Source organism: Diceros bicornis, chromosome 1, assembly GCF_020826845.1.
Source record: "Diceros bicornis minor isolate mBicDic1 chromosome 1, mDicBic1.mat.cur, whole genome shotgun sequence".
NCBI lineage: Eukaryota > Metazoa > Chordata > Mammalia > Perissodactyla > Rhinocerotidae > Diceros > Diceros bicornis.
Window position 1 is genome coordinate 14,472,745 of NC_080740.1, and position 14,267 is coordinate 14,487,011.

At 34.1% G+C, this 14,267-nt stretch overlaps 1 protein-coding gene across 1 annotated transcript in view; it reads left to right on the top strand.

Moving 5' to 3' along the window:
- Nucleotides 1-12,649, top strand: part of RASA1 (RAS p21 protein activator 1) — a 96,547-nt gene extending 83,898 nt beyond the window's left edge. Inside the window, exons 19-25 of the mRNA XM_058527181.1 lie at nt 1,149-1,264; nt 1,947-2,033; nt 4,676-4,743; nt 6,305-6,393; nt 7,775-7,852; nt 10,181-10,315; nt 11,535-12,649. Of these exons, the coding sequence (XP_058383164.1) occupies nt 1,149-1,264; nt 1,947-2,033; nt 4,676-4,743; nt 6,305-6,393; nt 7,775-7,852; nt 10,181-10,315; nt 11,535-11,618 (657 nt within the window). The 3' untranslated portion in view covers nt 11,619-12,649. The remainder of the gene's footprint in view (nt 1-1,148; nt 1,265-1,946; nt 2,034-4,675; nt 4,744-6,304; nt 6,394-7,774; nt 7,853-10,180; nt 10,316-11,534) is intronic.
- Nucleotides 12,650-14,267: the final 1,618 nt, after the last annotated feature.

The window sequence follows — 14,267 nt, forward strand, 5'->3', positions numbered from 1 at the left end:
GAATTGCTTTTGATAATCTACACTAGGAGCTGTTAAACGTTAATTCTGCACTAAGTTGTCAATTTTTACTCAAGGCAAGAAATCAGTGATTTAGTGGTGAAAACCTGAGGTAACGCCATAGTTGGCCTAACTGTAAAGGATACAGAAATGCAGCAGGTCTGCAGAGGGTCTCTGGATGTTGGATCCAGGCTAGCGAGCCTAGACTTAACATGGAGAAATCTACTCCACTAATTCTAGATCAGAACTCTCGGATTTTAAGGATTGCTGGAAAAGTTCTGAGAAAGGTTCATGATTCTGCTTAAGGCATTTGGTGTTTTATTAGGTATTAAATAAATCTTATCTCATTTAGAAAAGCTTCTCTATTTTAAATCAGTTTTTTTCCTCAAATAAATAGAATTAAGACAGATTTTATAATAATAGTATGGTGATGTTCCTTCACATTTAAATACTCCTAGTATATCTGTGAATACGTGGCCACTGAAACTGGATTTTTTGTCTTCTAGTTGAGAATACTATTTAAAATAAAGTCTTGGGGCTGGCCCAGTGGCAGAGCAGTTAAGTTTGCGTGCTCTGCTTTGGTGGCCCGGGTTTCATGGGTTCGGATCCCGGGCGTGGACCTATGCACTGCTTATCAAGCCATGCTGTGGTGGCATCCCATATGCAAAGTGGAGGAAGATTGGCATAGATGTTAGCTTAGGGCTAATCTTCCTCAGCAAAGAGAGAGGAAGATTGGTACAGATGTTAGCTCAGGGCCAATCTTCCTCACAAAAACAAAAACAAAAATTTAAAGGAAAAAAGTAAAGTCTAATCCAATTTTCTGTGCCTGTGCAAGTCTATGGTAAAGTGTGTTAAATGAATAGAAGAGAACTACAATACTGTATATTGATCCCAAAGCAACTGAAAATTGTTGAATAATCACTTCTGGCTCTTCAGTTGAGTAATTGGGATTAATGGTAACAAACCCATTAGAAGGAGTTCCATAGAGCAAACTACTTAAAAATTCCCATTTATACTCACCCCCTCAAAAGACTAATGCAGATTGAAAAATGGAAAAATAGAGAACGTTGAAAACAACTGTTTGATTACCTTGATTCATTTGCATTTGTCATTGCCAAGATGCATTTATATTGATTTATTCCTTCTCTTAGTTAAGTCCATCAAAGTTAGAAAAAAATGAAGATGTGAACACTAATTTAGCACACCTATTGAACATACTTTCAGAGCTTGTGGAGAAAATATTCATGGCTTCAGAAATACTTCCACCGTAAGTGGTGAAATTTTAATTTGACAAGAAATTGTATATCTGCATTTTGAAAAATTTGTATTTCTAAAACATGTGTAAGCTTTTCCACTGTCCTGATGTTATACTCTGAAAAAGTTAATCTTTATAAGATGAATTGTGTTTAAGGAAAAAGAATGACTTAAAGAAACCAGAGTGAAATATTTACATTAAAATAAAACAAATCATGTTTTTATACAGGCCAGTATGTCCCCAGTAGTAACTTGGGGAATGAATAGAAGTTTATAGTCTCAGATTTGAGGAGATCATATAAGGCATGTTTCTATCCAATCTATACTTGAATATCTTGCTCAAAATATCCACCAGGTAATTATTCAGTATCTGCTTAATGGCTTGCAGAGTTAGTGAACTCACTTATTCAGTTAGAAGAAGTTAAGTCAAAATCTGGCTCTAAGTAGTCTAAAAATGGTAAGATTCTTCCAGAGTAAATGTAAAGAACTGGCTAAATGAACTGATGATGAAAACTTTTTAAGTTTTCCTTATCCCTTGCTAAATGTGTCTCTCATTACTTTTAGCAAAGTACTTTTTTGGGGGAAAAGGCCAGTTGTGTTAAAATTCGTGCATTTGGTAAATTAAGCTTTCAGCAGCAACGAGATCAGTCTTTTCCCTTCCTTTCTATATTGAGATGATTGTGTTATTTTGGCAGGACACTGAGATATATTTATGGGTGTTTACAGAAATCTGTTCAGCACAAGTGGCCTACAAATACCACCATGAGAACAAGAGTTGTTAGGTAAGGCTCATAATTCATTTGTTACATTGTTGTACACAAGACATACTGATAGGGGATAAAAATTTGTGCAAGTTTGAAGACTAACAGTGTACAATTCAAGATCTTTTATTTTTATGTCAGAGCCCTGTTGAATATTTTCTGAGTTCAGATGGCTCGTAAACTTTAACTTACTATGTTTTTTTGGAAGGTACTATGCATTTTCTAAAAACCTGAACATACATTTATAGTCAGTTAACTATTGGGGACTATTGGGGAGTTTTTATCTTATAGAATGAGGTTAAAAGTTACATAACCAACAAAATCTGTAGGTAACTTCATATAGTACTCTTCATACACACACATACATGCATACACATACATATACAGAGAGAAGAAGAGGGAGAGAGAGAGAAATTGATTTGGTGCTAAGAAGGAAGAGCAATAATTGAGCCATTTAGATATTAATTAATTGGTTTCTAACACAGTCTGTGCCTCTGGGCTAATCTCCAGCCAGAGCCTCTGGTTCTGAAGCTGTTTCAGTGTGCTCACTGTGCAATAATTAGGAGAAACTGCTTTGACAAGTCACAGAATTTTGTAGCTTATATAAGGGGACTTCATTATCATTACTTTAACTTATTTTTCCAATGAGGAAGCAGATCTGTAGAGGTTACATTTGTTTGCTTAAGGTTGTATAGAAAGTTAGTGCTAAAAGTGGCTAAGGTAGAACTAAAGGCAAACCTTCTAAGACCCAATCTAATATCCTTGCAGTTAATCTAATATCTACACTGTTGCAGGCTTTTGTTAACCACACCTCAACTCATTCAAGACAGTTGGAAATTTAGTGCAAAAGCATCAGAGAATATAGCAGTCTAATAATAATATAATTTATTCTGTAGGATATATACTGCCAGTCATGTTATATCCCATTAAAAAAAAATTAGGCAACCACCAAAGACACCAATATTATATAATTAGTTTTGAAAACATGTTAATCCTGCTCCCACAACCTAAATTTTGTAAAGAGGCTTCTACTCTTTTTACAGGTAAAATCTCTCTTTGTTAGTAATGATATGACATAAATATTTAAGAATTGTAGATTCTGTATTTCTTGGCTTTAGTAGTGATTGAGAGGAACAGAAAAGAATTACAAGCATATAATGTTTCAGCACAGTTATGTGTGTAATGTAAATTAAAACTGTTCTATCAACTAGAAATTTCAAACAAGTATAACTGTTAAGCAAACAGCAGGAAATTCTGCTATCTGGATTATTTGATACTACAGAGTGTTTTAAGGGGCATTTATGACCAAGTTGATGATTTCTGTCCCTAGTAAGCTTTTAAATTTATGCGTTGGTACCTAGTATAGCTCTTAAATTTAAAATCACCTCTCAAAACTCAAAAGAAAGTAGAGGTACACACCGAATTTCTTTTATGGTCCAGTGTTGCCAGGTTATATTTCAGATTCAGAAACCTAAAGTATCTAAATGTTTTCAAGCAAGATTCTTCATAAATTAATTTAAAAGATTGAAATTTAAAGACTTAATAATTGTTGTATATTATAATTGCAATAAATGCTGTCTGAGAAATAACATACTCATTTTCTAAGAGTCCAAAAATTAGCAGACTGTCATGTTGGAAGGTAAATACTGAGAAGTTGGGTAATCCACTCTAACAGACAACAGAGACTGTGCGATTATTTTAATCTCTGGAAGGAATTTTATCAACTATTTTGGGACTAATACTTATCTTTACGAGGGGCAAGTAAGAGGTCAATTATTAGTGTGGATTCCTCTTAAAAAAGAAATTAGAGAAGAATTATCTACATGATGACATTTATCATCTACCGGTAACTTAAGGAGGCAGACTAGGAATAGCTATAGAAGCTTACAGTTTTACATTATACATTGTTCCCACAGTCAGATTAGCAGGTAAATCGTATATGACAACGGTTGTTAAGCCAGGCGTTTTTATACTGATTTTTGTTTTTGGTATTATCCTTTTGTAATTTGAGAATTTTTTTTTTTTTTAACTTCAGAAAGTCTAATGTCTTAGTCTTTATTGCCATAAAAGCTTTTAGCATTCTGTTGTATACATTTTCATTTATCAAGAAGTCACTTTTTCCCTAGTACAGTGGATTCTTATTTTTATATGACTCAACAAAATCAATATAATTAACTTGATTTATAACAGACTTTACTGGGCTGCTCTGTTTAAAGAAAGAAAGAGAAGTGAGAGAATGAAAGTTTTAGACCTTATAGGACTATGTATCTATAGAAAGGTTTATTTGTAGTCCTGTAGTATTTCAGAAATTCTTACTGTTCCTAAGGACACTACTTCCTCAAAGTAAGTATAAAATGCACTACTAGCTTAGAATAAATAAATAGATAAGACAGTAAATGCTACAGATACAACTTAAATCCTCCCAAAGTAAATCTAAAATTCCAACTTTGGGAAAAGTGAATAATATATTTCAGAGGCAAATAAATATGTTCTTGTAGTAAGATACTTTAGCTTATTATTTTCTTAAAGCCGTGTTTGAGCTTCCCTACGTTAGTTCAAAGTTCATGGTTCTACGGGTATTAAAAATTTTGTTTATATTTATTATTTTAATGTAACATATATATGTAGTAGTTTTCTAAAAAAAAAATTTCCCTCCCATTCAGTGGTTTTGTTTTTCTTCGACTTATCTGTCCTGCCATCCTGAATCCACGGATGTTTAATATCATCTCAGGTAATCAGCTTTTGATACATTTTGAAATTTAAAACATTAGAATAAAGTTTCATACTATTTAGTAAAGTTACTCATTTTTTCTTTTTTTTTATTATCCGATTCTAAGACTTGGCATAAAACATTCCAAAACACCCTTTTTTTCTTTCTTCTTTTTGCTACTTTATCTTTTCTTTCCATTTTACTTCTTACCCTTTCTTTCCATCTAATATCTGAAGCCTAAGATAGCATCATTAGACACACATCACTTTTTTTCCATTCCTACCTGTCTCTCAAACTCGTATTATGATGACTTTTTCTAGTCTGCAACTTGGCTTTTGCAAGTTGAGAAGAAGAGCTTTCTGTGTGCTTTAAGCCCATGCTACACCCTGTCACTACCCCTGCAAGTTGGATTTTAAGATCTAATTAAAATTATAGCTACACTTGCAGTAGTGCTCTGTGAATACTTATGAAGGAAGTGGCCCTGAGAGATTAGAGATTTCTTGTTGCCAGTTATATTATGTTAATTGGCCATTTTAAACCCCCATAAACCAGATTTGCTTTTGCTTTTTACCCATCTATGTCCATTATGGAATGACTTGCAGATGTTGTAGGCTTTTTTCAAAGACAGGGTAAGAGTGATATTTGTGACTATGAACATAATAATGAGCCATTATTAACAGAAGGAACCTGAACCATTTTTTCTTACTTTGAAGCTCAAAGTTGTATAAAAAATTTTTTGGAATACTTAAGTTTTAACTTTATAGTCATCACATCTCTGTAATTATGTTCTGTTGCTACTAAAATGGTTAAATCTGTGGGTCTAGAGTTTAGAATTATTTTGGAGAGATTTATTTATCTGAATGTTGGCCTCTGAACCACTAGGCACTACTGTTTATAGTTTAGCAGCTTAAGATACAAAGTACAATCTAAAACCAGTCAGTCAGGTAGACTACCTACAGGTTTTTACTGTAAAATATAAGTTTCAGGGCTTATATTTAATAGCCACAAATACTTTACATTCTACTATCTATATTTTATCGGGAAATGTTTCCTGACTAATCTTTAAAATATTTTAAAAGTTTATTAAATTGTATGTTTTTCTCCTCAAAATAAAGCAGAGGTCCCAGACTTCATCTTTGTTATTGAGCTTTAAGTGAATTGTTTGTAGTCAGTGGAGGTTGGGAGCAGGGAATTGCTCAGATTGCCAATTGCTAACCTGAGTGGGTTGAAATTAGCTCTGTGAATTGTCCCGAAGTGTGTGTGGAGTGACAGTCTTCCTAGCAATAAAGATAAAGCTTTGAGGTATTTTGAAATATTATCAACCCGTTGGGAATTGCTGAATCTTGTAGAACCCTTTTCACAAAACTAGAAGCACTGATGGGTATATTCAGTTTTCCCCCCTTTAACTCAAGTTCTTTTGAATTATACAGGTCATACATTTTCCAAAAAGCATTATGAGTACTGAATAGAAGAATGTTAGTATTTTTAACAGTAAAGAAATATTAAAGTGCTAAATTTATAATGGTTTACCTGGAAGTATCTTTGGAGTTGGTGTCATTAGCTGTGCCCAATTCTCTTATAGATTCCCCATCTCCTATTGCTGCAAGAACACTGATATTAGTGGCTAAATCTGTGCAGAACTTAGCAAATCTTGTGGAATTTGGAGCTAAGGTAAAAACATTTTGATACTTTAAAATGTCACAATGAATGAAACATTGACATGATAAAACCATAAAATATAGCTTAAGTAAATTTTCAACAGTGGATATTTCATAAAGAGAATTTATATTTTTGTTGGTATGTTCACATTTTTAAAATGTTTTGTTTAGATTTTACATTTTAATAATGGAATTTTAAAAACCACTGTTTTAGCCGTTATGGAAAACTATTTTTTCAATTTCCAGTAAACTCAGATTCTACCACTTGTAAATATAAAAATCAATGAGCATATTTTTAAATGCACCCCAACCATTTTTTATTTACTTCACAATAAACTATTCACTGTAAATATTAAAACTCAGATAAATTTTTAAAACACCCATATGTGACCCCACTACCTAAGGATAATGACTCTTAATAGTCTGTAAGTATCATACTGTGTCACCTGCTTTTGTCAATGTGTAACAAACTTCTTGCCGTACCTGGAAACAGATAACTATTTTATTATTCTGAATGATTATTTAGTATGCCACCATGTAGATATTAAGTAGTCCTCTATTGGATATTTAGATGCTTCTAATTTGTCACTGTAAATAAATGTTGCTATAACAACTATCAAACTCATCCAGTTATTTTAACTTTGCAGTAAAAAAACTAAGACTATTTGTTCCCTACAGTCTTGCCAAAACTCAATGAATTATTCTTTGTAATTTTTGCCAATCTGAAAGGCATAATGTTACTTTGTGTTTCATTATTTCATTACTTTTGGAGAGACTGAACAATTTTTCATATGTATTCCTTTGGAATTGACTATTTAGGTCTTTATGTCATCTTCTTATTCAGTTTCTTACTGATTTTAAGAGAGCTTCTGTTAATACCGACCCTTTACTGTATTATAATGTAGCATATTTTTAAATAGGCTTAAGATTTTAGTATGAAGGGCAGTTTATACATATGGCTTAGCTTTTGAATGTATGTGAGTCCTGAGGCAGGTTATGAGTAATATATTTTCCTACTGCAGTCCTTACCACACTGTATTTTAATTCCCTATATTCTCTGCGAGATTCTAACCTCTGGGTTGTCCTCAGGTTTGTCTTGGTGCTTGGCAAATAATAGTTTCTCAGTAATTATTTTTGAATGAATTACATATAAGCAATTTGTGTCTGCTAGACTATGTGTTCTAATTTGTTTTCATCCAGAGTTTGTTATTCTTTCATAAAAACTACTCCAGTTTCTCAGTATAGCTGTTTGTTTATATTAGGAAAATACTGTCACTGTATGATTAATTATTGATTTATAAGACCTCTTGCTACATGTATGATTTTTGTTATAGATCAGACAATAATATTTGTTCTGGATGTATATAGTAAGCTTTTCATTTTTACATTTTTAGGAGCCCTATATGGAAGGTGTCAATCCATTCATCAAAAGTAACAAACATCGTATGATCATGTTTTTAGATGAACTTGGGGTATGTATATAATTTTTCAGGTACTTGCAGAACGGTAGTTAGTATAGCTGAGAGTTAATTCATTTAAGCAACGACTTTTAGAAAGATTTTCTATCCAGAATTAAGAAAAAAAAAGACAAAGCTGCATATTTTTGTCTACCTTCCTAAACAAATTATTTTGTTTGATTATAGTTATAACCATTTATTACACTAAAGAGTTGACACTATTTAGTGTAAAGCATACTCTGTTGCGGCTTTTGGGCTTCTGGTGTCATTTTTTAGTTTCTGTCTTGTCTTGGATGATCCTCTCAGCTATTCCATCTCACCACAATGACAGTATTTTGCCACTTGAGCTACTTTTCCTTTGCTGCTACTGTATGGAATTTGAAACAAGCTGGATGACCTATAGTTCTGACCAGGTTAAAGGAGTAAATGGATTGGAGAATGAGTATTCTTGTTGCTTTTCCAGCAATAACATACTTAATTCAGTGGGACTACCTATGCCTTATTTTGGCCTTTATAAATAAAATAAATTGTGATGATAAAATTAAAAATAGGGAATTTTTAAATAATTTCTAAGACCCTGGATTTCTTAGTAAAGTTGAATTGTCTTGATTGTTATAGATCTTCAGATATTGAATCAATTTAAAACTAAATAAATAAATTAGTAATTTGGTTCATAAATAGAGAAAGCAGAAAGGGAGCATGTGTATGTGAATTTAGCCATGTGTATGGTATTAGGAAATGCTAGGGTAGGAGAGTGAGGTGCCCATGTTCTGCCTTAACGCATTCAGATTCAGTTAAAAACACAAGTACACCACCACTGTGCAGTCAAACCAATCAGCACTGCCTGTGGGCCCCAAGTTTGCAACTTCAGGTATAAAAACTAGTGTGTAAGAAATTATGTATAGCATAGCTCTGTATTTATAATGAAACTGAGAAATAAAGGGGCAAATGCTAAATGTCCATCATGTTTCTATATGTGAACTCCTGCCAAGTTGTGAAGGTATTAATATTTCTAATTACCAAAAACTATAGTTGGTCCGTAATTGAAGAAACATTTTTACTCTAATAATGTTTAAGGATCTGTGTGAAAACTGTCCAGTATTTAAGGCTAGCTAGTTTTATCTCAAGTCATATTTCTGGATTTTTAGATTTATGGTTGGGACTCCATTTATTTTCCATAATCACAAGGATCTACAGTCCAGCTTTCCCTATCACTTTCCTCCTAGTTATACCACACAATCTAGACTTTCACACTGCTTAAGACTCCCAAAATTCAAATCCTCATCCAATCTCCTCATACTCTTCTATTCCTTTACTACTTGTATAAATCAAATTTATCTTGAAAGACTCACCTCGAACATCTCCTTCAGGAAGGCTTTGCTGAGCCCTAAACCTGAATTAAATACCTTTTGTTCTGCTTCCTGAGTATCCTCTGCATATCTTTGCTATATAGCTGTGTTGCTGTGATGTCTTCTCTACTAGATGGTAAGCTGTCTGAAGGCAAATACTGTAGTGTCTTTCATCTCTGTACTCCTTCATTCACTGAATGAATAAATGAATGAGGCAATTAATGAATTAAGAATGAATTACATTTCTTTATACCATAGAAAACCGAGTGTTTGCAGTTTTTAGGAATGTATAGCAAATATTGGCACCACTAGGGAGAGGAATGGATTTATTCAAAACTACTGGTAATCTGAGCACATGTTAATGCTCAAAATAACATCAGTATTTAGTGCTAATAAAGTACTATCAACTTATTATAGTGACTAAGTTACTTTATGAAACCTATCTGAAGATACCATAATGAACACTGATCATTTCCAGACATTAGCAAGTGTTTTGGGCATAGTCCACAGATAATTGTAGGCCTGACAGAGTCTCATCACACTTTTATAATGTAGCTCTTACTTATATATGCTGATATATGGACAAACTGTAGTAGCTTAATAATGAAAATCAGTCTGAAAGAGTGGAGGAATTTTAAGTTTAGGTGACACTGAATCCAGATGAGCAGTTAATGCTTACATTCTTTATTTGCCATATGTTCCAGATCAAGAAAAAACTCCTGATAAAGTTTAGGAAACCCATTTATTTAGAACAGCAATAATGCTGCATAGTATTCTGCCATGGTATGGAAGAAAATGGAACCTGGTTTTGATGTGAATGCTGAGGTCACAAAATTTATGTTTTATCAGGATTAGCACTGCATATTACATTTTAAGAGAAATTTAAGAGAATGTTATATGTTAAAAATTCTATCTACTGTAACCAATCAGGACCTTTTCAGAAGAGACTATAAAGATTTGTATTTCTAAATGCAGTTTTATGATTCCCTTAAAGAATGTACCTGAACTTCCGGACACTACAGAGCATTCTAGAACTGACTTGTCCCGTGATTTAGCAGCACTGCATGAGATCTGCGTGGCCCATTCAGATGAACTGCGAACGCTTAGTAACGAGCGTGGTGCACAGCAGGTAGGTTTCTGACAGCCTTCGTTAACAATGATGTTTCATTAGCACTTAAGCAGAATGTCACCATAAGACTCTGAGAGGTAATAAATAACTGCACTATAGTCAGCATATTTATCAGTTACATTAAATTTTTAAGAATCTGAATTATAATCCAAAAAGTATGTAATTTTGATACTGCAAAATGTCAAATCTTGGTCTTGAGTCTAGATTAATGTTAACATTTGCTGAAAAACAGTGGTGTCCACAGACTAGTGACTTGTGAAAACAGCAAATGAGCCAGTAAGTCAATAGTGATGTGGGTTTTTCTGTTTCTCTGTCTCTCCCACACACACAGTGAGTGTATGGCCAAGTGATTTGCAAACTGTCAAACACAGGAGAATTATTTGGGAAGTTTGATACAGATATTTCAAGTTCCAGATCCAGATTTTGGAGCGTGGCCTTGGAAGCCGGCATTTCTAATAAGCTGCTCCTGAGCACTGTCACTATACTGGCCAGCCATTTGGCAGGGACCTTCTAGAAGATATTAAAGCACTGAGTTTGGTGATTCTGAGTGCTTTTCAACCTGAGATTCTAAAATCAAGTTTAGATAATCGTCTGGCTCATTACGGTTTCGATCACTTTAGAAACTTAAGCAGAATATGTACAGTGGGCCTCCTTAATATGCTTATGGCATGTATAATGTCTTCTTGCTACACTGGGGCTGGGTTTATTATATTACTTGCTTTAAATATTAAATTAAAAATAGAATTCTTATTGGAGAATTTGGCCCAATTAAGACTTTAAAAGAAAAGGAGCTGTTTACAATTTTAGGCCCAAGGTAATCATATTTCTTCCATGATTCTTTAAAGCATTCACTAGGCTGCAAGCTGATTGCTCTTTTATGATCTTATAGGGCCTAATATGTGTCATTTATAATGATAAATCTGTCTTCTGGCAAGATGTTCCATCCTAGAGATTGTTCTAGCATACGTAGATATGAGAATGTCAAACAAATGAATTTCTACTCACTTCAGTGTACAAAAATTTTATTATGACCAAAGATATTCAGTCAAGGACTGAATAGAAACTCACAATTTTATGCTTTGAGTAGAATGGTAATGTTCTTTTATGAATTCCTTTGAGTTGATAGGGCTTTTTTCAAATGCACGTTCCCATCCCTGAAATTTCTGACTGAGCTTCCATTTATTTACTAATTATTTTCATATTATTTTTCTTTGTCTAGCATGTACTGAAAAAGCTTCTGGCTATAACAGAACTGCTTCAACAAAAACAAAACCAGTATACAAAAACCAATGATGTCAGGTAGCAGCCTCTGCCCAAGCGTTCTGCATGGGGATTTGACATGATCATTCACGTCAGTATGTCTCCTTCACTCTTGCCAAAAAATAGCACACCTTTCCACATTCCAGTGATGTGTGAGCTATGCAAACAAAACTCAAGATTCTGCTGGTGAATAACTGTGCCAGCAGCTTTGTAAGCTATCTGTGCAGGATATTTGCACTTTTTCCACATATGGAATCAATCTTTACCAACCTCTGAGCCTTGGTGTACAGATCACCTTTCACCTAACAAAATGGTATGACTGTATCTTGAACTTTGAAAATATATTTTCAATACATCCAATTGCCAAAGTTTTGCTGTCTTTTGGAAAAAGAACTATGAAATCAACTGACAAGAAAAAGCATTCTCTGTTGACAATTGAATACAACTGGACTGTAGACTGTTCTTATTGTAACTTCTTCCTGATTAGGAATATGACCGTTTGACTGTTCAATGACTTTATTTGTATTTACAGTTTCCAGAGTTTGCGATTATAATAGGAACAATCTTTGCTGTATACTTTTTAAAAATACTGTGCTATTTCTCTTGCTGGAACTGTTGAAAGAACATATATAGAATGGATCTATTGCTCATCAGCTTTATTTTTTAAACATACCACTTATTTTGTTGGAATTGTCAAAGACTGTATTTAGATCTCATAATGCTTTTTGTTAAATGTTTACAACAGTAAATAGTTTGAATTCAATAAATATTATTGGTCATTGTACTGATCAATGCATGTTACCCATTCAACCATTTTATAGATTACCGACTTCTTTATGTGTTAAAAAAAAATACCCTAGAATGCTTTGTTGAAAGTATTCATTCATTAATTCCAAGTTGATTTTGCAAACCAGCCACTTAACAGCTATCTATCTTTGAATTTCTGACTACTTGTTGTATCTGCTGGATATTTAGTTTGACTGTATAGTTTTATTTGCTTCTGTATGTGTATTTTTGTGAAGTATTCACAAGGGTTAAGTTAAAATAAAACCAAGGGATATCTTGAATAATTGATTACTTCTGTCTGAATACACCTAAGCATTTCATTATTTTCTTCCTCCTTTAGGGGCAGTCCAAATTTAGAATCAGACAGAGCAAGGCCCCGGGAGAAGAAACTTCAGATCTTTTTTTTTTTTGGCTAATTGTCTCTTTTGAAAGATTCCATTAATTCATTATGTATTTGTTAAGCAACAATTCCTTCCTTGCCATAAGTGTGGAGGGGAGAGAAGGCACACAAAAAATGTGGCAGAATATCCCTAGTACTCAAAGTGAGCAAGACAGGAGCCAAGGGAGGTATTGGGAAAAGTATCTCCCACAGTAAAAAAAAAAAAAAAATTTCTAAAAGTCCGGATTCCAAGAGCAACACTTTATCCCTCTGATGTTTAAAATATAGGAAAAAACAAAGTGTTAACTAATCGAGGGTTTAAAAGATATCTGTATAGTATAATTTTAAGCTGTAAAAGGCTGTGATTTCTGTGAAGGCAGCTAGCTCTGATGTAGCTACAATCACAGTTGAACAGTGATTGATAGTGAAACAGAACACCCCGTGCTCCTTTTCCTTGATGTCAACTCAATTCCATTTCTTCCCTTCTTGTCTCTGTATCATACTCCTTTCCTCTTTTCCATCTCTCCTGCTTTTCAAGCTAGACTACCACAGTGTATCCCACTTGGTCTCGTTCCTTGGTGTTACACGATAGACCAGAAGGGATGTGGACTAGTGACACCTCCGAAAACATTTCAGTAATATGCAATAAGGTCCAAATTCTAGAACGACGCAGTTTAGTTCTCTCCCACTAATGACACCTCAGTCTTCAGCCATACTAACCTATTCGCCATTCCTCAACCTGAATGCTGCTCCCTCTTCTGCCTTTCATTTTTAAAAAACACACAAACCTAAAGACACGCTACTTGTTAATTTTAATGACATGTTTGTCTCTTAAGCCGGAATAGGAAACCTGTCATTTACCTTTGTAGACCTTGTAGTAACTAGCTGGTCACTGGTGAAATAAAACTAAAACATGTTTTGATGGGGCTGGGTAAGAAAATTTTCAGAGATAAATATGGTCTTTGCTCTGACGCTCAAGTTTAGTGGCCTAAACAAGAAACAAGAGAAACGGTGAACAGCATGCGATTCTGTCTCGAGCCTGGCAGCACTGCTGCTTACCCTGGACTGCACTGGACCATCGCCAACTTCGGCTTCTTCTACTCCGCTTCTCTAAAACCGCACTCCGTGAGTTTTACTCCTCTCATTCCACAGGAATTAAAGAGATTAAAAATAAACCAAGCAACTCAAACCTAAACTATAAAGAATTATTACAGAGAATATGTATATAGTAAATATTGCCCTCAAATACTAAGATGCAAGTAACGTGGTACCTACACTCTTCTGGAAAGCACAGCCTAGGATGCATTGACACTGAGGAGAGGTATGTATCCATAAAACTTAGACTCAGGGCAGTTGAGTTTCTCAGAATTCCTTCAACCCAGTTTGCCAGGAAAAATTTGACAGACATCTATTTCTACAGTTTGATTCCAACTTAGAAACTGCATAATAAGATCACAGTTAAATAACTGAACAATAGTGCAGGCACTATTCTAATGACTCCTGTGAGGAGCAGGCATTATTTTCCCC